We start from the raw sequence: 24,151 nt of genomic DNA, 5'->3' as shown, positions 1-24,151 counted from the left end.
TGAGATATCACCTCACACCTGTCAGAATGACTAGTATAGAAAGACAAGGAGTAACAAGTACTGACAAGGATATGGATGGAGAAAAAGGAATCTTCATGTACTGTTGGTGAGGATGTAAACTGGTACAGCCACTGTGGAAAATTGTCCAGAGGTTCCTCCAAAAATACCAAGGGGAGGGGCGCCTGGGTGGCTCAGTCGGTTGGGCGTCTGCCGTCGGCTCAGGTCATGATCCCAGGGTGCTGGGATCGAGCTCCACATCGGGCTCCCTGCTCAGCGGGAAGCCTGCTTCTCCCCCTCCCACTCCCCCTGCTTGTGTTCCTTTCCTCGCTGTCCCTGTCAAGTAAATAAATAAAATCTTTAAAAAAAAAAAAAATGTGAGACAGACACAGGAATATTACTCAGCCATAAAAAAACACGATCTTGCCATTTGCGACAACATGGATGGAGCTACAGAATATGATGGTAAGTGACATAGGTCAGACGGAGAAAGACAACTACCACGTGATTTCACTCATATGTGGAATCTAAAGAATGAAACAGGGGTGCCTGGGTGGCTCAGCTGGTTGAGTGTCTGACTCCTGATTTCAGCTCAGGTTATGATCTCGGGGTCATGAGACTGAGTCCCGTGTCAGGCTCCTTGCTCAGCACTCTGCTGGAGATCCTCTCTCCCCCTCTCCCCCTCCCCCTTCTTGTACTAAATAAATACATAAATAAATAAATAAAATTGTAAAAAAAAAAAAAAGAATAAAACAAATAAACAAAGCAGAAACAGACCCATAAACACAGAGCAAACCGGTGATTGCCAGAGGGGAGGGAGGTGGTCATGGGGATGGGCAAGATGGGCGAAGGGGTGTGGGAGGCAGGGGCTACCGGTTCTGGAAGGACTGAAGCACGGGGATGAAAGGCACAGCATGGGGAACAGTCAACAGTGCTGCAACAGTGTTACATGGTGACAGGTTGGCGACACTTAGGGAGGGCAGAGCATAGTGTATATGACAATCCAGTTACTATGTTGTACACTGGAAACTAACATAACATTGTGGGTCAACTATACTCAAAAAAAAAAAAAAAAACGAAACTCAAGTGCACTTCAACATAAAGTGAACTGAACAACTTGTGGTTGTTGTTGTTCTACTTGGCAATAATGAATCTCCAGGGGGCGCCTGGGTGGCTCAGTTGGTTAAGCGACTGCCTTCGGCTCAGGTCGTGATCCTGGAGTCCTTGGATCCAGTCCCGCATCGGGCTCCCTGCTCGGTGAGGAGCCTGCTTCTCCCTCTAACCCTCCCCCATCTCATGTACTCTCTCTCTCTCTCATTCTCGCTCTCTCAAATAAATAAATAAATCTTTAAAAAAATAATAATAATGAATCTCCAACTCATTATGCTATATGAAAGAAGCTAATTCCAAAGGCAACATACGGAAAGTTTGCCTTTAGAAGAAAGTCTGGAACAGGCAAAACTATTGGGACAGAAAACGTATCAGTGGTTGCCTGGGGCTGGAGGAACTTTCTGGGTGACAGAAGGATTCTGTATCTTGACTGTGGTGGTGGTCACAAGATTGTATACATCCCTTGAACTTCAAAAGGGGGGAAACTTACAGTGTGTAAATTCTATCTCAATAAACCTGACTTTTTTTTTTTTAAAGATTTATTTATTTGACAGAGAGAGACACAGTGAGAGAGGGAACACAAGCAGGGGGAGCGGGAGAGGGAGAAGCAGGCTTCCTGCCGAGCAGGGAGCCCGATGCGGGGCTTGATCCCAGGACCCTGAGATCATGACCTGAGCTGAAGGCAGACACTTAACCGACTGAGGCACCCAGGCGCCCAAACCTGACTTTTAATCCAGCATAGGACCCTGGAATTCCTGTCAACCTGGCTGGTGGACACGGAGCCAGATTTTAAAATCTCACCAGCATTTGGGCTTTGGATGGTCTTTCCTTCCATCTGGGAACTCTGGGAACTCTAGCATCCCAAGTACAAGTGCAGTCACTTGGTTGCCCTCCCCAGCCCCTCCCTCCCCAGAGACACGCTACTGTGACATTCTCTGCAGGGTGTGAGATACACAAATGTACAGCAACAGTATCACACTGTGCACTGTTGCGAAGTTTGCTTTTGGGATCAGCATGTTTGGATAGCTGTCCCTGTTAATTTACCCAGTCCTAATGTATTCATTTTAACTGCATAGTACTATATTATACGCCTATGCCACATTTTATGAATCTATTCCTCTGCTGACAAATGCTTGGCTGTTTCTGGTGTATGGCCGTGATGAGGAATGCCGCAGTGCGCAGACCTTCACCCGTACACGGGTTTCTAGGATACAAAACTGGAGGGGAAATAATGTAGCCAAGAGGGTGGCACACTGGCCTCGTTGACTGGATATTACTGACTTTCCCTCCAATGGTTATAAAGAGTCTCCTGCTGATCTTCAGAATGGTTATGGCATCTCCTCTCACAGTGGTCTCTAATCCACCGGAAATCACAGTTTTGTTAATGGTGAGGTGGGGACCCAAACGACTGGTTTTTTTTTTTAATGTGGAAAACCAGTAGTCCCTGCACCATGTGCGGGGAACATCCTTCCCCCAGTGATCCTGGTCAGCTTCCCATTGTGCCTGGCACTGCTCCAGGGCCTGGTGGCATTGGATTTTTAAAAAAATAACGGCTCTACTAAAATACGATTCACATGTTGTAAAATGCACCCTTTTAAAGTGTACAATTGAATGGTTTTTAGTCCATTCACAGAGTTGTGCAACCGTCACAATCAATTTTAGGACATTTCATCTCCTCAGAAAGAAATCCGGTTACTCCCCCATCCCCCCCACCTCCTCCCCCAGCCCCTGGCAACTACTCATCTAATCTGCTTTCTGCCTCTGGATTTGCCTATTTTGGACCTTCATATAAATGAAATTATATAAGGTGTGGTCTTTTGTGTTTGGTTTCTTTCAGTTAGTATAATCTTGTAATAATCTTTTCAAGGTTCATAGATGTTATAGCATGAATTATTACCTCACTTCTTTAAAAAAAAGTTGTTTTTTTTTTTTAAAGATTTTATTTATTTATTTGCCAGAGAGAGAGAACGAGTAGGCAGAGAGGCAGGCAGAGGGAGAGGGAGAAGCAAGCTCCCTGCCGAGTAGGGAGCCCGATGCGGGGCTCAATCCCAGGACCCCGGGATCATGACCTGAGCCGAAGGCAGCCGCTTAACAGACTGAGCCACCCAGGCGCCCCTAAAAAAAATTTTTTTTTTGGAGAGTGAGTGAGCACACTGAGGGGAGGGGGGGCAGGAAGAGAATCTGAAGCCGACTCCACATCCAGTGCGGAGCCTGATGCGGGGCTCAACCCCATGACCTCAGATTTGACCCGAGCCGAAATCAGGAGTCGGACATTTAACCGAGTGAGCCACTCAGGCGCCCTTTCACTCCTTTCTATAGCTGAATAATATTCTATTGTATGGATATGGCCCAGTTTGTTTCTCCATCCATCAGTTGATGGACATTTAGGTGGTTTCCTTTTGTCCATTGTGAATAATGCTGCTATGGACATTCACGTACAAGTGTTTGGGTGGACATGTTTCCACTTCTCTCAGGTGTGCCCCTGGGAGTAGAATTGCTAGATCATGCGGTGACTCCATGTTTAACTTCTGAGGAACTGCCAGACTGTTTTCCAAAGTGGCTGCACCATTTTTGTAATAGGATTTTATTTCTTTACTTAAATAAAATCTTTAAAAATAGTCTCTAGAGGGGCGCCTGGGTGGCTCAGTCGTTGAGCGTCTGACTTTGGCTCAGGTTATGATTCCGGGTCCTGGGATCGAGCCCCACATCGGGCTCCCTGCTCCACGAGAGGCCTGCTTCTCCCTCTCCCACTCCCCCTGCTTGTGTTCCCTCTCGCGCTGTGTCTCTCTCTGTCAAATAAATAAATAAAATTAAAAAAAAAAAGTCTCTACACCCAACATGGGGCTCGAACCCACAACCCCGAGATCAAGAGTCACTTGCTCCGCTGACTGAGCCAGCCGGGTGCCCCTGTAATAGGATTTTAAAACCGACAGAAATAGAATAGTGGCCAGTGGGAATGGTAGCCCCAGAGTTGTGCGTGCGGTAGCCCTGGCCTCCCTCGGCCTCTGGCACCTGGGGCTCCCCATCGTCCCCTCAGGCCAGGCTCATCCCTGCTTCTGTGTCTTAGCTCCTTTATTCCTCCACCTAAGCAGGAACACCTCCTTTTGGCTGAGCCAAATTCCTCCCCACGTCCCATCCTCCAAGGAAGTCTCACCGTGAGCGCAGACTAATGGCCACCTTTTATTTGCGGAAGGCCCAGGGCACTGATGGTGCTCAGTGAGCCGCCTGCTTCCTTCCATCGGAAGGGCCACCAGCTCCTGCCTTCCCCTCAGAGCGAGGACCACAGCCTAGCCTGGGGCCCATGTTGCCTCGCATGGCCCCCCGACTTAGGGTTTCTCTCCAGCACCACCGTGAGCCCCGCTGGGAGGCTGGGTGGCCCCTTAGCAGCACCCGTGGCACCAGCAAAGGGCTGGGCGCACAAGAGCAGCACTATGTCCTGGTGGAGCTCCTTCCCTGGATCTCTGGTCTGGCCCAGGCCCACCCCCTCCTCCAACCTAATGGCCCCTCCTGAGGTCACAGTCAAGGGGAGGTCTGAATGCGGAGTCAGGAGAGCACTCCTCTCTCTGCATGACCTGGGAAGCCACTCGAGTCCCACAGGCCTCAGTTTCCTCATCTGTGAAATGGGGCTGGCCAGACTTAACCCACAGTGTTGCCAAACGAGTCCGGCAGAGGCTACGCCCCTGTGGGCTCAGCGGCCTGCTGTGCTTCTAGAGCTCTGTTGGTGCTTGCTCCACTGAACTCCTGTCCTTCCAGGGGAAGGGGGAGGAGATGGCTGGCCTGGGCCACACACTCACGTCTTCACGTAGGGGTCCGAGTAGCCGTTGGCGTCCATGGCCGCCAGGTGGGCGCAGCGTACAATGCCGACCAGCAGGCCCTGCTTCTGTGAGCTGTACTTGAGGGAGATCAGGATCCGACCCCGCTCCTCCAGGGACTTGTCTTCGGTCTTGTCCACCTGTTGGGCAGGAAGCCACTTGGCTATCCTCACCTGCTCCCACACCCTCCCTCAGCCATGGGCTACTGAGGCGGTCTGCTGGCCCAGGGGATGGGGAGGGGTCACCTTGGCCTCAGCCCCCTGCAGGTGCTTCCTGGAGCCCCCTTGGGGAGCACCCAGAAGACAGAGCTTTGACATATTCCTAACCCCAAGGGGAGCAGGGAGGCAAAGAGGGGCTGCCTAGGCCTCAGGGATCAGACCTCAGCTAGAGGTGTCCCCCTCCACCTCCCTGCCCCAACTAGCCTGAGATTTTCCATTCCTTACCCTCCTGAGGCCACTTTCCACCGTCTGGCTCCTGCTCTTCTGGAACTCCTTCTCCTACCCTCTGTCCACCTGGACACCCCCAGCTAGAGCTCCCAGGGCCCCTCCTTAGGCCTCTCTGCCAGGCTTCTCTCACTGAAGTCCCAGCCATGTCCCTTTGCTCATGATGGTCCTCTGCTTGTCACTAAAGTGATGCTCCATGTAGCTCCTCAGAAGCAGGGGCCATGCCTACACCTCTCTGGAGGTGGGGGTCCTGTGAGGCCAAGTGAGGGCCACATTCCCCAATTCCCACACCCACAGCAGACATGACTAATTGATTGCTGCATTTACTCTGAGCTCAAAGGAAGCCTCAGCATCTTTTAATGCTGGCAGACATTATTAACAGACCAGACTAGGCATGCAAGATTGAACGCTCTGCCACTCTGGCCTGGGGCTCTGTGTAGATGGCCTCACTAAACAGTGATCTTGTGCTAGTTTGCTTGAGGTGTGAAAATTAAACAATATAAATGAGCAGGAGTGTTTTCAGCCATCTTTCTGGGGCTGGGACATTATACATTGGGTTGTTTCATAGAGAGCCCATTGAATTGGGCGTTGTTCAGTACTTACTGAGAATAATGTTTACACACCACGTAAATCTAAAATGTACCATCAAAATGTGTCTCTACCACCAGAGTACTCATCCTGAACTGCACTCCTGCGGCCACCATATGTCTCTGAATCTAGAGTGATGAGCACTAGCAAATTCAAGCAAGGCATGCCCATACCCCCCACGCAGCCACGTGCATGAACACGCACACGCACGCACCCCACATCCTTGAAAAGATGGCAGACAAACGCTCGCACACACATCCCTGCGCGTTCGTGTCCCCACACAGCTGTTTGTTATACCAGGGTTCAAAACTCCAACACAACTGTAGTAAGAGTTGATGGTGCCTTTTACAAGTGACATAGATCACTTGGGAAAACTGAGTTTTGGTTCGTGACTAATAATAAAATAAAAAAGGCTATACCCATCATACAAATGTCTATGAGTAGGAAAGAATGGGACAAGGGAATAAAATTTGATCAAATTATGCAAAAAGGCAGAGCTGGGATCTTGGCCTCAGGCTGACTTTTTCCCAGGGCTTGACTCGGGCCAGCCTGCACAGGGCATTTGTCCCAGCGCCTAGGCCCCACCAGGGAGGGACGGGTTGGCCGCTGGGCTCTGTCCTCTTGAACTTTCCCCTTGCCCAGGCCTGTAGGGGGGAAAATGTCCTAAAAAGGGAGCCCTGGAGGTGCCTGGGTGGCTCAGATGGTTAAGTGTCTGCCTTCGGCTCAGGTCATGATCCCAGGGTCCTGGGATCGAGCCCTTCATCGGGCTCCCTGCTCCGCAGGGAGCCTGCTTCTCCCCACTGCTCCTGCTCTCTCTCTCGCTCGCACTGTATCTCTCTGTCTCAAATGAATAAATAAAAAAAAAAAAGGGAGCCCTGAACACTGGGCTGCTGGAAGGTCTTGGGACCCTGGGGCCTCCTGGTCAATGCCTCCCGGCCCTTCTGAACAGGGTAAAGGCCAGGCCAAGAGATGGGTAAGGGGAGAGGGGAGGGAGTAGGGGGAGAGGAGAGACACAGATGGACAGAGCTTGGGTGGGCTCAGCTGCTGCAGACAACAGGAGGCAAGATTGGTTTTGACATTATTTTCAAAAAATTGCAATTTCTAGGAAAGAAGTATTTTCTGTCTCCCCTAGGTAGCTCACAGACACCTCACGCCTATCACGTTCCAGTTGAGCTCCGGAGCATCCCCAGCTGCTCCTCCCACAGACTCCACATCACAGTGAGTGACCCATCGTCTTTCCAGGTGCTCCCCCCACCCACGTCTGGGAATGCTTGATCTGCCAGCATTTCTCTTCCTCTGCTGGGGCCCCGGCCCAGGCTGGGTCAGCCTTGTCCCCTCCCAGCCCTCCCCATCCTCAGCCTCCTCTCTCTCCCAGCCTCCACTCATCGAGCCTGCTAAACAGTCAGGTGCCCTCGCCCCTGCCTGGCATCCCCCAGTGGCCCGCCTCACTCCCAGCTCCCCACCCACCAGCCTCTGATCTCCCCTCCTAGGACCCAGTCCCATCCTGCTCCCTGCCCCACGCAGAGGGCATCTTGCTTGTGCCTCCAATGGCTTCGCCCCTGCTGTTCCCTCTGCCAGGAATATCCCCCGAACCTCCAGCAAAACCACTGAGCTCTCAGGCTGTCCATCGCAACCCCGATCCCCATCTGACATAGGCTCTGTTAGGGTCATTCACCTGGTCTGGAGTCTGTCTGCTGCCCAAGCTCCATGCAGCAGGGATTTAGGTCCGTTCCGCCAGCACCTGAAGCCGTGCCAGGCATCGAGTGGGTGCTCCCCGCAGGGAGGGCCCTGCACAGCCCGTGGACCCCGTCACCCACTCACCGGCAACTGCTTCTCCAGGCAGATGCTGAACGTCTTGGTGTGGTTGGCTTTCAGCTTCTTCAGGGGCACGCGCGTCTCCCCGATGAACTCGTTGTGGCGGAATTTGTCCTCATCGCACACGGAGATCCTGGAGGACGGGCGGCACGGCCTGCTCTTCAGACACACGGGGGTGCTCCCGCTTTGCTTCCCAAGTCAGCAGGGATTTGCGGGGGCAGGGGGGAGGGGTGGCTGCAGGTGAGGTGGGGGAGGGGTGGGGGGCAAGGAGTCTGGGGCCCTCACCCACCGCAGGGTCTTTCGAATCATGTCTTCGTCCGTGATCCCGTAGTAAGTGAGGGTCTCATTCCACGTGGGGTTCAGAGTGTTTCGGAGAGTTTTCGTTCTGAGTTTATTTGCCTGGTGAGAGCAGAAAAGATGCTCTGAGCATCAGGGAGCTCAAGGGGCAGAATAATGGCCCCAAAGATGGCTTTGCCCGGTCCCCAGAAACTGAATACGCTGAGGGGAATCAAGGTTGTTAATCGGCTGACTTTATCTTTTTTTAAAAGATTTTATTTATTTATTTGACAGAGCGCAGGGGGAGGGGCAGAGGGAGAGGGAGAAGCAGGCTCTCCACTGAGCAGGGAGCCCGACGCTGGGCTCCATCCCAGGACCCCGGGATCACGACGCGAGCCCACAGAGGCAGACACTTCACCGACTGAGCCAGCCAGGCGCCCTCAGCTGACTTTAAAACACGGAGATTATCCAGGTGATCTGGGCAGGCCTCATGCCATGTGATGACAGGGCCCTTGGAAAGAGAGGGCAGGAGAGGAGCGCCAGAGGGACACGGAAGGAAGGAAGAAGTTCCATGGGGGTGTTGGCGAGGAAGATGGAGGGAGGGGCCGAGAGCCAAGGAGTGTGGGTGGCCTCTAGGCGCTTGAAAAGGATGGGAATCGCATCTCCCCAAGAGCTCCCAGAACGGACTGTGGCCCCGCCGCACTGGACTTGACCCGTGTGGGAGCCGTGACACCTCACCTGCGGCCCTGGAAGGCAGGAAACGTGTGGTGCAGGCCGCTGAGAGTTGGAGGTAATTGGCTCCTGCAGCTCTCGGAACCTGGAACCGGGGGGGCTCCCCGCCGCCGGGTCCCAAGTGTGTGCTGAGGGGGGTGCAGAGGTTCCGCAGGAGGGGCTGGGGCTGCCGGGGGGCTCTCTCACATAATTCCTTGCCTGTGCGCAGGCCGTGCCCTCTCCCTGGAACGCCGCCTCTCCTAGGAAAGGCCTGTGGGGTGGCGTGTCCAAGCTGCCACGCTGCTTCCCCTCCTTCCCCTGCGCTTCTCTAGCTCTCGGTCCTCGGGCTCCTCCCGGTCCTGCCCGTGCAGACTCAGCACCATGACTGCGTCCCCTGGATGACTGCCACCTCAGCCCGGCTCTGAGGGGAGGCAGGCCTGCGTCCCGAGCCCCGCTCCATCACCTGCCTCAGCCCCGTGCAGCCCAGCAGCTTACTTACCCTCTGTGAGCGGCAGGCTCCCCACTGTATAAAAGGGCATCATCATATCCCAGGAGCCTGCTTTTCAGAAACCACTGCCCTATGGGGGAAATCCCGTCTGTGTGGGAAGATCCCTATGACTCAGCCTTGCAGTATTGCCGATTCTAGGTCCCGTGAGTCTAGGGACTCACAGCCGTTGAGCTCCTGAGCTGGGGACACTGCCCTGGTCACACTGCCCTCACAGCCCTGGGAGTCCTAGCTGCAACAGGAGGACATCGAGGCCTGGAGCCGTGAGCAGCTTCCCTGGGCATACACAGGCGGTGGGCCACTGCCCTGCCCTCCCGGAGGCGGAGTCATCGCCTCTGTCGGGTGGCCCTCCTGGACTGGCCGGGAGCCTCAGCCCTTACACACTGGCCCAGAGGGCTTGGGTCTCAGGCTCAGCTCGGCCCCCAGTAGCTCCGGACTCCTCAGCCTGGGCGCAGGACTGCTCAGGTGGCCTGGAAGAGTCAGTGGCGAGGGAGGCGCTCTGCCCAGGACAGCGTTCCCGTTACAGGCTCCTCTCATCAGGCCACTTGAAGGCCAGGAAGTAATCCCCCAGCTCTTGGTTTCTTAGAAAGAGGCCGGGTCAAGAACACCAGCCACTGCGCCCTGCTGCTCACGCTCCTGTGTCTTGGGGCCCATGTGCCCCTGCCCCCTCTCTGGTCTCCTCTTGGAAGCAAAGCTGCTAGTCTCTAGTTGGTCCCCATCCCCTCCCCAGCACCGGGGCCCACATAACCTGCCCCTTGAAAAGTCATGGGTCCCAGACCCAACTCTGAAAAGATGATGTAACCCTCCCTCCCATGAAATTAAGAATAAAACACCACTGGGGCGCCTGGGTGGCTCAGCTGGTTAAGCGACTGCCTTCGGCTCAGGTCATGATCCTGGAGTCCCAGAATCGAGTCCCGCATCGGGCTCCCTGCTCGGCAGGGAGTCTGCTTCTCCCTCTGACCCTCCCCACCTCATGCTCTCTGTCTCTCATTCTCTCTCTCTCAAATAAATAAATAAAATCTTTAAAAAAAAAAAAAAAGAATAAAACACCACTGAACTGTAAGACACATGTAAGAAGTCTAAACACTTCTGATCTTCCAGTGCTGAAGGTCACCTTGATGCTTTTGTTTAATAGCAAATTTTTTTCTGAAAAAATTTCTCTTTCCCTAGGCGTACCAGTGCCTGGTCGGCCTGCTGGGTCACCTATACAGGAACAAGGGTTCTGTGGCCCAAGAATTGGGCAGAATCTATCCACTCATTCCCCCTTGTGGAGTGTCGCAGGGCAGCCCATCAACATGTTAAAGGCTCTGATAAGTCCTAGAGTAAAGGAACCGGTTTACCAAGGCTTCCCAATGTTATCTGGCCACAGAGCCCTTTATTCCCCACCCTCCCCACATAGTAACCTCCAACTGAGTCCGCTTCTTATAAAATGCTGGCTTAAAAGTCTCTGGAGGGTTTCCCCAATTCATCAGTCAAGTCAGGCCGACTTAAGGTTCCCGAGAAGTCTGGGGGCTGTGGGGCTGACTGGGTGCTCTGGGTGGAGGTGAATCGCTGAGGCCCCATCAACTTGCTTGGTCTGTGAGAGGGTAGGGGACGTATGCCCCTCCCTGGGTGTCCCAAGCTCAGCCGGGGCCCCGGTCACAGCAGGCAGAGCTGGTTGGCGGGCCTGGGGTCGACCCCCTCACCTTACTGGCTCCCGGCAGCAGATGCAGCTTGACGTAGGGGTCTGCCAGCCCATTGTGGTCCATCGGCTTCAGGCCCTGAGTGGAGGTGAATGGCAGAAGGTGTGAAATGGGAGCTGGAGACACGGAGCAGCCAGGCACCTCGCTGGGCAGGCATCCCTTGTCCCCAGGCCTCCTGGCGGGGTCCATTCATTTGCAGAGCCCCCCCCCCCACAGGCCCACACTCTCACAACAGGGAGGATGGCTCAGTGCTGGTGTGCTCTGCCTTCCCCCCAAATGTCCTGGCCCAGGGCAGGTGTCATGGCGTGACTTTGTCAGACCAGCCTTTCTCGTTCTTGTCTCCCTTTCGTGGAGGCCAGGTGACCCCTCCTCTGAATGAGCTCCTCATTATCTTGCTTTGCTGAGGCCCTTCCTTCTTCTGGATTCCCCTTCCCCCACTCCCCCAAATACGGGGACTTCCCTCACTGATCCTATGTCCCCGTGACCCTCTGTCCCCTCACCAACAGGGTTCCCTCTTTGCCATGGGCACACGTTCTGTGTCCTGGAGACCAGGCCCAGTTTCTCTCTGGATTTGCCTCAGCTCCCTGCCAGCCTGAATCCGAGGAGCCCAGACAAGCTGGCTGGCTAGGGAGGGTCCCTCCACAAGGTGGCATCCCTCACTAACCTGGAACGATCATCAAGCGTGCACAGCTTGGGAGCCGAGGCAACCGTAAGCAGACGGGGGCTGAGCCGACCTCGGGACTGCTCTTATCTCTGAAAATCATACTCTTTCTCTCCTGCGGAGCCACACAGGTGTGCGGGGAGCAGCTGAGACGCGGGCGTCCCAGACGGGCTGCCAAGCTGGCCGCTCGTGCCCAGCCCCACCTCCAAGGAGAACGGAGGCTCCCACCCCACTACCTTGGTTTGGTTCGGAGAGCGGGGGGCTCGGGGGGCTGAGACAGGAGGTCGGGTCCTCCACCCCCCCCACCCCCCGCTGCTCTGCTGCTGGGAGGGAGCATGCAGGCTTCAGAGCCAGGCTGGCTGCGGCCCAGATCCGGCTACTGCACTATTAGCTGGGAAAGGGGAGGAGTTGCTCTGCCCCCAGAGCTGCAGCTTTATCGTCTGTACAAGCGGTTGCTGGTTCCCACTTCCCAGGGGTGGACCAGGAGTGGAGGCGGCAATGGTGACGCGGGGCCTGGCCGTAGGACATTTGTGCCCCTTCCCCACGTGGCAGGCCCCTTGGAAGATGCCAGAGAGGCGGTGGAGGGCAAGTGTAAGGGCACCTGAGCTGTGCGGGAGCTGCTGGGGCTCCGCGGCAACCGTGAGCCCCCAGTGGCAAGGCCGCGGCCTCCCGGACGCAAGTCCCTCATCTCGGCCTCACCACCTGTCCCTGACGTGCCCAGGACTGGCCGGCCGGGCAGCGCTTTGCGGGTCCCTCTGAACCCAAGTCCCCAGGTGTCTGTGTTCGTGTGGGTGGGGCTGGGTGCCTGCCACCAGGCAGTCCTCCAGGATGGCAGCTGGGACTGAGCACTCACTCAATGCTCGCAGCCACCCCACAGGTGGGGTGATTAACCGTTTTATAGATGAGCAAACTAAGCTGCTCTGCCTCCCCAGAGGGTAGTGGCCAAATTAGGGTCCAGCTCCACAGCATCTGGCCTCCTCCCAGAGCCGCTCAAAGGGCTCCACCTGTCAGCCCTGCTTCAGTCTCCTTAACCCCCCTTTTGTTCCCTGCCCAAACCCCGAACCAGAGCCCCAGTTCCTCCCAGGCCTGCACCACCCCCGCCCCTGCAAAACCAGATCTAAGCAGACAATGACCTGGAGAATGGGGTCCTTCTGTGGCTTGGGGTCCTCTCATCCCCCACCTCCAATGCTTTGAATGACACACCCCAAAGGACACACACATATGTGTGTGCACAGACAGGTGCCCATAGAGACCCACGTAAGCACACGTGCATTCCCCCCCCCCCCACTACAACCCCACAGTCCTTGTAGAGACTGGGTAGGGAAGGCAGGGCACACAGCACAGGAGGGGCCCGGTGTCTGGGATGGGGAGGAGAATGGATGGCTTTGGCCAGAGTGGCCTGGGAGCAGGTGCCTATTCCCAGTTCCCAAGCCTGGACAACCTCTACAAAGCTGGGTGGAGGGAGACGGAAAGGGATCTGCCCGGGCCCTGCAGCCTGCCCTCCACCTTGGCATGGCCGGGGAGTCACCGTTCTCAGCTCCTTCCCTAGGGGCAGGTCTGGAGCCCCAGCACCACAGCCTGGGCAGCTCCCCAAGGAGAGGGCAGGGCCAGGACAGCACATGAGGGCCTCTCCGGGGCCCGATCAGGGCCCTTGGCCCGAAGTGGACACTGCTCCCCACTGCCACGGCAGTCTGGGTGTGCTGGCCCAGGCTGGGTGGGGACAGCTGAGGAAGACCCAGGCAGCCGGCCCCTCGGAGTGGGCAGAGCCATGGGTGGGGGTGCTGAGGGGCACAGAAGCGCACAGGTAGGAAGGTAGGACTGAGGGTGGGGTCTGGGCCCAGGCGGCTCCACTGGAAGCTGCTTGCTCTGAGCCTGGCCCAGGCCCCTCCACGGCTCTACTGGGAGTCCTACTAGGCTACGCTACCACCCTTACCTTGCGAGAGAACATCAACTTCGGCACCTTCTTCCCAGAGGGATGGATGCAGGGGGCGAAGGGGACAGCATGGCTAAGAAGAAAGCTGATGCCTGCCAGCCCAAGGGGGAGATGCTCACGGCTTCAGCCCAGAGACCAGAGAGCAAGGCTGGGGCCCTGAGCCCACAGGAGATGAATCTCCTGCCTAGAGCCCACCTACTCCTCGAGGAGTCTGGGGTGTTGGGAACTTCAGGAGGCCAGAGGCAACCAATCCAACCCCCCCTTGGCCACCAGGACAGACCTGTCATCTCTCCCCTTCCCCTTCTCCCCACCACAGACCCTCCCCAGCTCTGCCCCCCCACTCCCCTCCCCCATGACTTCCTTCTCTTGTTCTCTTCTTGCTTTTTTGTTCCACTCCTTCCCTGAATGTCTGTCTGGGCAGGGCTTTTTAGGGCAGCGGAGATGATTTAGCCAAGAATTCCCTCCCTGCCCTGCGCCCACAGCACAGATACCACAGAGACTGGAAGGAAACAGTGGCAAGGACAGGCCTTCGGACCTCAGCCCCTCACCTCCGCCCAGGGCCCTGGACCCCGGGGACCATGGGGGCCGGCGGGGGCCTACCTTGGCCTTGCTGATGGTGCAGTGGAGGGCGTTGTTCTCCTGGTCGTAGAGTAGGCTGAAATCCAGCGTACCCAGGGCAGCTGCGGACAGAGGGTTCAGGTCATGCATCGGCAGCACGGGGGAGGAGCGTCACCCACCCGTGTGGTGGGACGAGGTGCCACAGCTCCTGCCATCGATGGAGCACCTACTGCATGCAATCCGTCCGCCCAGCCTCCCAATCCCACCAACGCTGGGAAGTGCGCGAGAGCCCCCTCAGGTCCAGATGAGGGAGGAGTGGAGGCTCGGGAGGTGAGGTCAGCCCCTGGGCGGGGCTGTGGTGCCTGGCCTGTGGCCCGTTGTGCCCCCTGTACGGGACACTCAGCTAAAGGTTCCTGTCCTCCTATCCTCCTTGTGCAACTGCCAGCTTGGCTCCATGCCTCAGTTTCCCTGACCTGTTAAATGTCCCAGGGGTTGTGTGAGAAGGCAGAACAGACAGGGCCGTGAGAAGCTCTGGGCCCTGGCTGGGCTGACTGGCTGATCCACCCCCAGCAACACTTAGGGCTGCGGCTCCCCAGTCTCTCTGGTCCTTTGGGGGGCCCCGGGGGCCGGCTGCGAGGAGCCAGCTGTGTCCTCACCCTGCTACCTGCCAGCCTCTGAAAGGGCAGGCGATTCCCTTGGGCAGGGCAGAGCGTACAGCCCTAACTGGGTGCAACAGCAAGCCCTCGGGGACAATCACATGCGGCAGCTGCGGTCGGCCATGTTCACGTGGCTCCTGGCGTGAAGGTGGGGATTGCAGGGGGGAGGGTGGGGGAGGCCTCAGGGGGCAAGTCTCCGGACAGCAGGATGCACATTGACAGGATGTCTTTAGAAACCCAGATCCTGCGCACAGACTGCTGAGCTGCTCCAACTGCCATCCCATTCATTCATTCATTCATTCAATCATTCATTCATTCTTCTTTACCAAGCCTTATTACAATAAGCCGGACTCTAGGGATGAAAATACCAATAAGGCGGGGTTCCTGCCCCAAGGAAAGCATAGCTTAATGGGAGAAACAGATGAAAAGAATCAGCCCTAGCAGAGCCTGGTAAGCCAGGAGCGATAGAGGTTCAAGGGGTTCTCCTTGCCCTGCTCTGAATGGGGGCCACCAGGGAGGGCTCCCCAGAGGAGGTGATGCTTCACCTGAGCCATGAAAGATTGAGTAAGAGTTGGCCAGAGCACAGTGGTGCTGAGGGGGAAAGGGCATTCGGACCTCAGACCAGCAGGAGGTGGGGGGCTAGGCGACTGGGAGAGGCAGGGGGGAGGGCGGGGCTCTGTTTTTCTGGCCAGCGGCACCCAACATGGTTCTAGATTCATGCCGAGCCTGGCCACGTTCATTTCTTTACATCTGGTCCATGGTTGCTTTTGCATGACAAGGCCAGAGCTGAGCAGATGCCGTCTGCCTGCAGATCCCTGGGCTCCTGTGGGGCCCCCCAGCATGGCAGCATTTGGCTTTGCAGAGAAATGGGCAAATTAAGGCCCATGTGTGCGGAGCTGCCCTTTATTCTGAGGTGCGGGCACTGAGTTGCATTTGTCTTGCTCTCTAGCTCCTGAGACAGGGTAAGTAAGGCACCCGGCCCAGTCTCTGTGCTTGCCTGGGAGGGCACATGTGGGGCACTGAGACCCGCCCTCTGCCACCTGACCCTGGGGTCAAGTCCTGGCTGCACGCTTCCTTGCTGTGTGACTTTAGACAGCATTTCTAGCCTCTTTGTGCTCAGTTTCCTCATCAGCATCTTTGCTGTGTGACTTTGGTCACACAATAGTATCCACCGCACGGCATTGTGCTTCAACAGCCCCTGGGGTACAGAACAGCTCAGTACGTAATGATAGAAGGAGCAGATCCATTTAGGTGAATTTTCTAGATAACTGTACTTGCTCCTCTGAGACACCTTCTGGAATGAACTCATTCCAAACTGGATCACTCCCCTCCCAGCCTTTGTGACGAGAATATACAAACAGTCACTTACACTCTTCTGCATGACCTGAGGCATCGCGAGGACCACGACGACCGTTCTGGGCACCACGGTCGCGGCCCAGGCCCAGGGATCCCCAGGAGCCACTTCTTGCGGTTTTCCTAGGTTTTCTCCATTCGTCTGCCTCCTCCTTTGCCATCAACTTGAAACTCCTCTTAGAATACTTGCCTCTGATAGCACAAACAGCCCTCCTTCCTTCTCAATAGTCACTCGTTTCTTCTACAAAACCAGGCGCAAATACTTGCTAGAATTGTGTCCAAACTTTGAGTCAACAGGCCCTGAGTGGAGCCCAAGGTGCCTAAGTAGAGTCTGTGTGCTGTATCTGGCCCTTTGCTGCATGTACCCGGGCTCCCATCTATGCAGGTGGACAGGTGGGGGGGCCGGAAGCGAGGCACGTATCACCATGCCTGTTACAACGAACACAGCCATGGGCCCAAGATTCTCCCGGTCCATGCTTTTTTTTTTTTTTTTTTTTAAGATTTTATTTATTTGACAGAGAGAGACAGCGAGAGCAGGAACACAAGCAGGGGGAGTGGGAAAGGGAGAAGCAGGCCTCCCGCCGAGCAGGGAGCCCGACGTGGGGTTCGATCCCGGGACCCCAGGATCATGACCTGAGCCGAAGGCAGATGCTTAACGACTGAGCCACCCAGGCGCCCGGGTCCATGCTTTTATAATAGTCTCCAAAGCTGTTGGCTTGACGTGACAGTCCATCAGTCTGCTGTTCCGGTCAGGCCTACCCATGGCTTGTTCTCTCAAGACGTCAGCCTCCAGACAGGAGGGACCATGCCTCAGCCACGCCAGTGACACCAACAAAGAGCAGATGTTCAGTCTGCACGGCCGGTCTGTTCAAGCCAGTTTGCTCTCCGCTGTTCACAGGAGCGGGGATTTGGTGATGCCCACGTGTTAAAATGCACACTCCACAATCTCTGCCCGCTTCCTGCTCCCAGAGAAGGACAGCCAGCCAGACGGTGGGGCAACCTGCTCCCCACCGGGAAACTCAGGTCCAGGAGAAGAAGAGAGGAGCCCCTTTTGCTGGCTCTGCAGACATCCCTGTTTAAGGAGGACTGACACGGCTCAGTGAAACCAACACCCGTCATCCATTCCCAGGAAGGAACAGAGCACCCAGCGCCCCCTCCACGCGATGATTCTTTTTTGAACTCCAATGGAGGTTTTGTAAGAAATAATAGTTTATTAATAGAAGCGTGGTCACCATTTTTAGAGATCTGCTGGTGGTGGATCTTACAGTCCAAAGTCTTCATTTCCCATTGAGAAATGAGGCTCAGAGAGGGGAGGTGACCTGGTAAGGGTGGCCCAGCAGAACCGGACATAGAATCCAGGCCTCTTCACTTCCATCCTGACAGTTCCTGTCTTAAAGCCTAGTGGCTTCCAACATTTTTTTTCTTTTTGTCTGCTACTTTGTGGAGCTGAAATCTTAGGGGGATACCGTGGAGAAACAGAGAGAGAAAAGCAGAGTGGCTCTCAGGGACGGGGAGGCTGGGCTGCCATCCTAGAGGGGCCTCTGAGTTGGAAACACAGCTGTGGGCTTGTGGTGCAGGTGAGGAGGGCCCTAAGGGCAAGCGAAGGGGCTCGTCTGCTTGAGCCACAGAGTCCTGCCCTCCGCCCACGGAAATCACATGTCCTGGCTGAAGTTTACATCCTTGGAAAAATAATGAGGGTTGGTCACTAATGGCCCTTGGAGAGTTGTCACCCGCCTGTCGATAATTATAGAGCTTTAATGGGGCTAATTCAGAGAAAATCAGGCTCAAGCCCTGGTCGGTTCCTCTAAGGCCAAACGTCCCTTTGCTCTGCTGATGGGGACTGACAACATCATTCTGACCTTGGTTTGCACCTGGACCTTCCTCACCCGTATACCCTTGGGAATAGGAAATCGGCCCTGGCTGTTCTTTTCTTTCTTTTTTTTTTTTTTGAAGAGAAATGTCAGCCTCTCAAATAGTTTTTAAAAACTGTGGCAAGAACCACAGAAAAATGGTCAAGCCTGAGCTGAAAGCATTTCATAGTTGGGAAAACTGAGGCACTGAGCCAAGCATTGCAAGGGGTAGAAAGAAGAATGAGTCATCTGTCCCTGCTTCCCAGGAGCTCAGAGGCAGAGAATTAGAACTTTAGGACCTTCAGAAGTCTATTCATTCTCCTTCTTTAAATTATTCAAAGGTTCACACAGCCTCCTGGACTCAGTTTAACCTCCTTGGTGTAGCATTCAAGGCCCTCTGTGATATGACCACTTGGGCCTCATCATGGATCTTTTCCCCTTACTTTAGCCACTTGACTATGGCACCTCTGCTGGGCTCTTTCTTCCACCTCTACCTGTGCACACGGCAGTCCCCCTGCCAGGAGCACCTCTCTTTCCTCCTTCTACTCAGCCAGCCTGCTTCCTCCCTTCTCCCAGGCTCGGAGCACAGGCTTCTCTGTGGGTAAACTCTGTGCAAACCAGCGCTTCCCGTTTGGGTTCCTGCCTCCCTGTTGTCACCGCTGGGCTATTTGCGCCTCTCGGTTTCCATGAACTCCCTCATGTCAGAGACTGAGTCTCAGGCATTCTTGAGTCTCACACAGTGCCTGACGTACAGCTGGTCTTGTAATGTTGAGTACCTAAAACTATGGTCTGGGTGGTACATGACTGGGCTCCAAGGAAGGGGGCTCACAGCCAGCGGGGACTGGGAACCACTCCCAGCTGAGGGCCTTGGGGACGGCGCTTCCTTCACTCCATCCCTGCCCCGGGCCTCCATGGGCACCACTCCTGACCCAGCCTGGCGCGAACCACGCAGGGGCAGTGTCAGCACGGGTATGTGATGCCAGGCTGGCCGATGGGACAGAAGGGCAGGTCTCCTGGGGACTCTGGGAGAGCTTGCCTCGATTTTCAACTGAGATACGGGCAAGGAAACGTGTCCTTGTCAAACTGAGGATCTTACTGTTACATGTGACACCCGGACCTGAAGCAGCCACCCAGGACCAGGAAGGAGGTCAGCCTAAGGGGAGCAGAGCAGAGCCAGGGGGAAAGGGGGACAGAGCCATCACCTTTGAGGATGCCGATAAGCCACTGCATACACCTACTTCGGTGTCACGGGATCCCAACTGTCCCCATAGTTTAAGACACTTTGCATTTTCTGTTACTTGCAACCCAAACATTCTAGTCCTTACAGCTTTGAAGAAGGGCCTGGGTTTCCACAGGTGGAGGCTGGGTGGGAGGGCAAGGGCAGGGGAGGGGCACCTGCGGACGGAGGGGCCCGGGGCCTGGCTGGGGGGCAGCAGGCAGCAGAGTCCAGCTTGGCCAGGCCACACTGTGGACCAGTGCGAGGGAGGACACTTCTAAACCCAACGCTCACTGCCTTTGCACCCCATCATTGCCCCCTATTAGATCAGTTTGGAACGTGTGAATTTTGTGCTTGGGTCTTGAGGTGACTTAATAAAGGATGAGCTTTAAAGAGAAGGGGGAAAAAAGGCTGAATAAATAAATAGCACTTCATTCTCAACCTTGGACAACAGAACAACCGCCCTAATTTCTTTTTGTTAGAATAGAGATAATCCAATAATTAGGGCAGCAAATAGCATAACCCTGGCTAAAGCTGTAATGAACCATCTGGCTTGAATCACTTAGGCTAATTCTCAGGATCTGGTTGTCAGAGTCGAGAGGGGGCCTGGGTCTGGGGTATGGGCTGGAGGGCGGTTCCGCGCCAGAACCCGGTCCCACCACAGGAAGGAGCCAAGATTTCTGTGTTCCCGTGCCTGGGAAGTCTGCTCAGCCACTGATGGGAGCCAAGGCTGGGGCGGGCTGCTCGTTGAAGGGGACGAGGGGGCCCAAGCTGGCCCTGGCTCAGCCACACGCCCTCCTCCTTAGCTCTTTTCAGCAGACTGCGTGGTGATCTGGGTGTGGCCAGCCCACCATTCAGGCTGGCAAGTCTGTGTCCAGGATGGCCTTGCACTGCAGACCTAAAGTGAGTCTGTCCCCTGCTAGGACACATGAGCTCCCTGGGTCCCGAGACCCAGTCCTGTTCCCCTTTTCCCACTCTCTGCTGCTGGGACAGTGCTCACTGAAGGAAGGACTGGAGTCGATGGGCTGGAGGTGAGGCAGTGGGCCTGAGTTTGGGACTTTCCCTACCCTTTCTTCTGGAGGTGGCTTTGGGTTCAGGGCCTCCAAAGGGGTGACTTGGGTCCCAGTTAGGGCCTGCCCAGATGCACGGCAGGGGAGGAGGTGTGATCTGCCCAGGGTGCCAGGAGCTGGGGGGTGGGGAAGATCCAGGGCACAGCCCCGAGGGCATAAACTCTCGACCCAATTTCCCCAAGCTGGTAGGAAAGCGGAGGGAGAGGACTGCTCCCCACCCCCAGGCCGCGCTGTCCGGCCTCAGTACACCCAGCTGCGGCCAGAGTGCCGAGGTCCAGGCCCCCACAAAGTGCACAGGGGACAGTTTCCCCTCCCCGGAGGGCGGAGGACAGGCCTCCTCCAGCTCTCTCCTGCCGGGCCTCCCTAGGTAGGCGGATGAGAGCTTGGCCGCCTCCCCCAGTGGCACCGGTAGTCTCCACCTTCAGCTTCCAGAGACACATTTTATGCTTGGGGAAACTCCAGCCGCCCCCCCCCCCACCCCCGGCCCTAGGCCCACGTGAACCTCCAAACCAGGCGCGGCCACCCTCGCTGCGCTGCACGCGGGGGACCCGGCCGAGCGGCCCTCGGCTAAGCCGGCGAGACCCCTACCCGGAAAGGTCCACCTCCGGGGCAGGGCTGCTGTGGCAGGTCTGACAGTGACGCGGCCGGGGCTACGGCGGGGCTGGGGCCCTAGCGAGCAGCGCTACCTCCCACCCCCACCCCCATCTCGCTCCAACCCCTTCCGAACCAGGCGGCGACCTCCTCGGCCTCGGTTTCCCCTCCAGTCCCGGGTCCTGCGCGGCAGGCACCTTCAGAGACCGGAAAGGCGAGGAACGCCCGCCGGCCGGGCCTCGGCCCCGCGGACCCCGGCGCTTGCCCACTCCCTGGGGCTCGGGGTTCAGCCCGGGGAGGGGGGGCCCTTCCTGGCGGTGTCAAGCGGGCGTAACAGGTGGGCGAAGGTCGGCGGCCCGGGAGAGCGCCGCGGCGGGGTCCACGGACGCGGGAGGAGGAACGGCTAAGGTTTTTCCAAAGGACAAGCGGCCCCGCGGTGCTCTGGTGCTCGGCCCGGGCGCCAGCAGAGCCGCTGCGCTCTGCGGGTCGCCGGGCCCACTCGGGAGGCCGGCCCGGCCCCAGCCCCCGGCCTCTCCTCCTCCCGCCCCAGCCCGGCCCCTCGGCTGCGAGGCCGGCCCGCAGCGGGCTCCCGGGCGGGGAGGACCGCGCGGCCGGCAGCAACTGGTGTCTCCCCCGGGCGCAGCTCCGCCCTTCCCGGGAACAAAAGCCGCCGCCCGCACCCGAGCTCCCCGCGGGCGGGCCGAGAGGGGGCGCGGCGCGGGCTCGGAGAACCGGGCCCCGCAAGTGGGACGCCCTCAAGGGGCGCCCCCAAACTTCCCACCGCAACAGCGCAGGTCTGCAGGGCGCGCGGAGGGCGCACGGAGCAGGCGAGGGGCCGCCACGGGCGGGGGGTGGAGGCCGGCGAAAGGGGAGACCGCAGGGCGCCGGGGGACCGGCGAGGTCGGGGGAGCGCGGCGGAGGCCGGGCCGGGGGAGGGGGCGGGAAGTCGGCGAGTTGGAAACTTACTGCAGTCGTCCGACTCGTAGCCGTCGGCGTCCGGCTCGTCCTCGGGCGGCTTGGCGGGCGGCCGCGCCGGGCTGGGGACGGGGCCCGGGCCCGGGCTGGCGCCGTAGGCTCCGAAGAGCTGGTCGACATCCTCGTCGTCCGCGCGGGCGCCGTCGGAGGGGCTGCGACGGCCGGCGCTGGCGGCGGCGGGGCGCGCGGGGGCGTCCGGGGGCGCACTGGCGCGGGGCCCGGCGGCCGGGGGCAGGCCCCGCGGGAAGCGGGGGAAGTAGTCGGAGATCTGCTTGATGGGCCGGATGGGGCCGGGGCACACGTCGATGGCCATATGCTCCTGGATGCTGATGGTCGCCTTCTCCCCGCGCCGCCGGAGGGTCATGCAGGCAGCGCGGCCCCGCCCGGGCGCGGCCCGGGGTGGGGAGGGGGGGGCGGGGGCGGCTCAGCAGGCCCGGCGGGGCGCGGCGAGGGCTGCGGGCGTCGCCGGCGGCGCCCCCGGACGGCCCTGACGCGGCTGCTGCCTGCTCGGCGGCGGCCGGCTAGTGAGTGCCGGGGCGGGGAGGGGAGGGGGGAGGCCGGCAGGCGGGGGGCGGGCCCAGCCCGCGTCACTCGGCAGCAACCAAGCGGCGTGAGTGTGCGGGCTGCGCGGGCGGGCGCGGAGCGGAGCGAGCCGAGCGGCGCCGCACTCACTCGCGCTGGCAGCGGCGCGCGCACACCCGCGGGCACCGCGCGCCTTCCCCTCGTGCACACCGGCAGGAGCGCGGGGAAGCGGAGCCGGGAGCCCGTGCTCGCCCTTGTTGGTTCTGCTCGCTCTCCCAGGACGCACGCGGGGGTGCCAGATCTCTCCGAGCACGTAGGAGCGTGTGCAGACGCTCGGCACAAGCGTCCCCTGGCCCACACTTGCGGGACACACACAGACACGCACCCATACGGAGCTGGCTGAGGCTGCCGTGGTACAGGACGCCCCCGGCACACACCCGCCCGGCGGGACACACAAACACGCCCCTGGACGTGATCGGGGGACTCCGAGCGCAGCCCTCCCCCCACCCCACTTCAGCGGGACACACGGCCACACTCCTAGGAGTGTGGGGACAGGTTGCTGCCACACCGCTAGGACATGTACATCCTCAGTGGTCCAAGGTCATTGTGGGCACAGTGTGTTCACACTTCCTCTCAGGTCACACGCAGACTCTACACCCTCTCCGTCAGCCTGAGCCAGTCCCTCACACGGTTAGTGAGCCGCTCGAGGATCCCGTCCCCCCTCTCCCCATGGGCACAGGGTGCGTGAGAACCTTGAGGGGTCAGGAGAGCGGAGAGCAGCCGGGCGCCTGGGCAGAAGACACCTTCCCAGAGAGTGATGGACGGGGCAGAGGTGCGGAGGCAGGGCGCCGCCTGCCAGGGGCTCCGGCCTCCCAGGCGGTCAGACAGCTCAACGAATCTGGACAGCCCAGCCCCAGTGCTTTCCGGGAACGCAGCTCTGGGGGAATGGCAGCTGCTTACGCAGGTGTGTCTCCGGAAAGCCCGGGGCCGGGACAGAATCCTGTTTACTCCCTGGTGTCTAGTGACACACCAGAAATGCTTATCTTCTTGGCTGGGTCCCTTCCATGAGCCTGGATGAGGGGCCCCAAGCCTGCGTCCCTCCCTCCACCGTAACCCCTTGAAAGGGGTGGGGAGCAGAGAGAAGAGAGAAGAGGCCCTTTCTCATCACTTCAGCTGCTACGTTCTGACAGATCCTTTGAGCTCTTTGAACCTCAGTTTTCTCGGCTGTGAAATGGGGCTAATTCCAACCTAACAGCATTATGGTGAGGCCCCTGCTAGCACAGAACAGGACAGATCAGAGGCGCTCAAGAGCGTTGGCTTTCTCTTCTCCCTTCCCTTGGGAGACAAGTCTCACTGGTGAGAAATGATGGGAGAACCATATGCTGTTTTGTGGTCGGTTCTGCCCTGGGTGGTGGCAGTCACTCTGCTGTATCAAGAACATTCACAGCGCTCATCGCATTGATTCCTTACATTATTCCTTACAGGATACACTGTTCTCATGTTCAGGTGAGGAAATTAAAGCTCAGGCACAGGGGCACCTAGGTGTCTCAGTTGTTAGGCGTCTGCCTTCGGCTCAGGTCATGATCCCAGGGTCCTGGGATTGAGCCCCGCATCAGGCTCCCTGCTCGGCGGGAAGCCTGCTTCTCCCTCTCCCACTCCCCCTGCTTGTGTTCCCTCTCTCGCTGTGTCTCTCTCTCTGTCGAATAAATAAATAAAATCTTAAAATAAATAAATAAATAAAGTTCGGGCACACTGACTTACCCACAGTGACTGCTGGCTTGTAGTAGAGCTGGGATGAGAAACCCAGGTGTCCTGACGCCCCCCTCC

At 57.7% G+C, this 24,151-nt stretch overlaps 1 protein-coding gene across 2 annotated transcripts in view; it reads right to left on the bottom strand.

Annotated features, from left to right (window-relative positions):
- The window catches only part of DOC2B (double C2 domain beta), a 33,707-nt gene extending 11,406 nt beyond the window's left edge, over positions 1–22,301 (bottom strand). Inside the window, exons 1-6 of one of the 2 annotated variants that reach the window (XM_081806113.1) lie at positions 21,794–22,301; positions 14,134–14,213; positions 10,943–11,017; positions 8,055–8,164; positions 7,772–7,919; positions 4,902–5,059 (exon numbers count right to left, since the gene is read on the bottom strand). In XM_081806113.1, coding sequence (XP_081662239.1) covers positions 4,902–5,059; positions 7,772–7,919; positions 8,055–8,164; positions 10,943–11,017; positions 14,134–14,213; positions 21,794–22,166 — 944 coding nt within the window. In that variant the 5' untranslated portion in view covers positions 22,167–22,301. The remainder of the gene's footprint in view (positions 1–4,901; positions 5,060–7,771; positions 7,920–8,054; positions 8,165–10,942; positions 11,018–14,133; positions 14,214–21,793) is intronic. The other variant, XM_081806114.1, reaches the window with a different exon arrangement.
- Between the last annotated feature and the right edge of the window lie 1,850 nt (positions 22,302–24,151).

Source organism: Leptonychotes weddellii, chromosome 15 (assembly GCF_054177405.1).
Source record: "Leptonychotes weddellii isolate Sample4059 chromosome 15, ASM5417740v2, whole genome shotgun sequence".
Lineage (NCBI taxonomy): Eukaryota > Metazoa > Chordata > Mammalia > Carnivora > Phocidae > Leptonychotes > Leptonychotes weddellii.
Note: the sequence above shows the minus strand (reverse complement) of the source record. Positions and strands in the feature narration are given on the sequence as shown.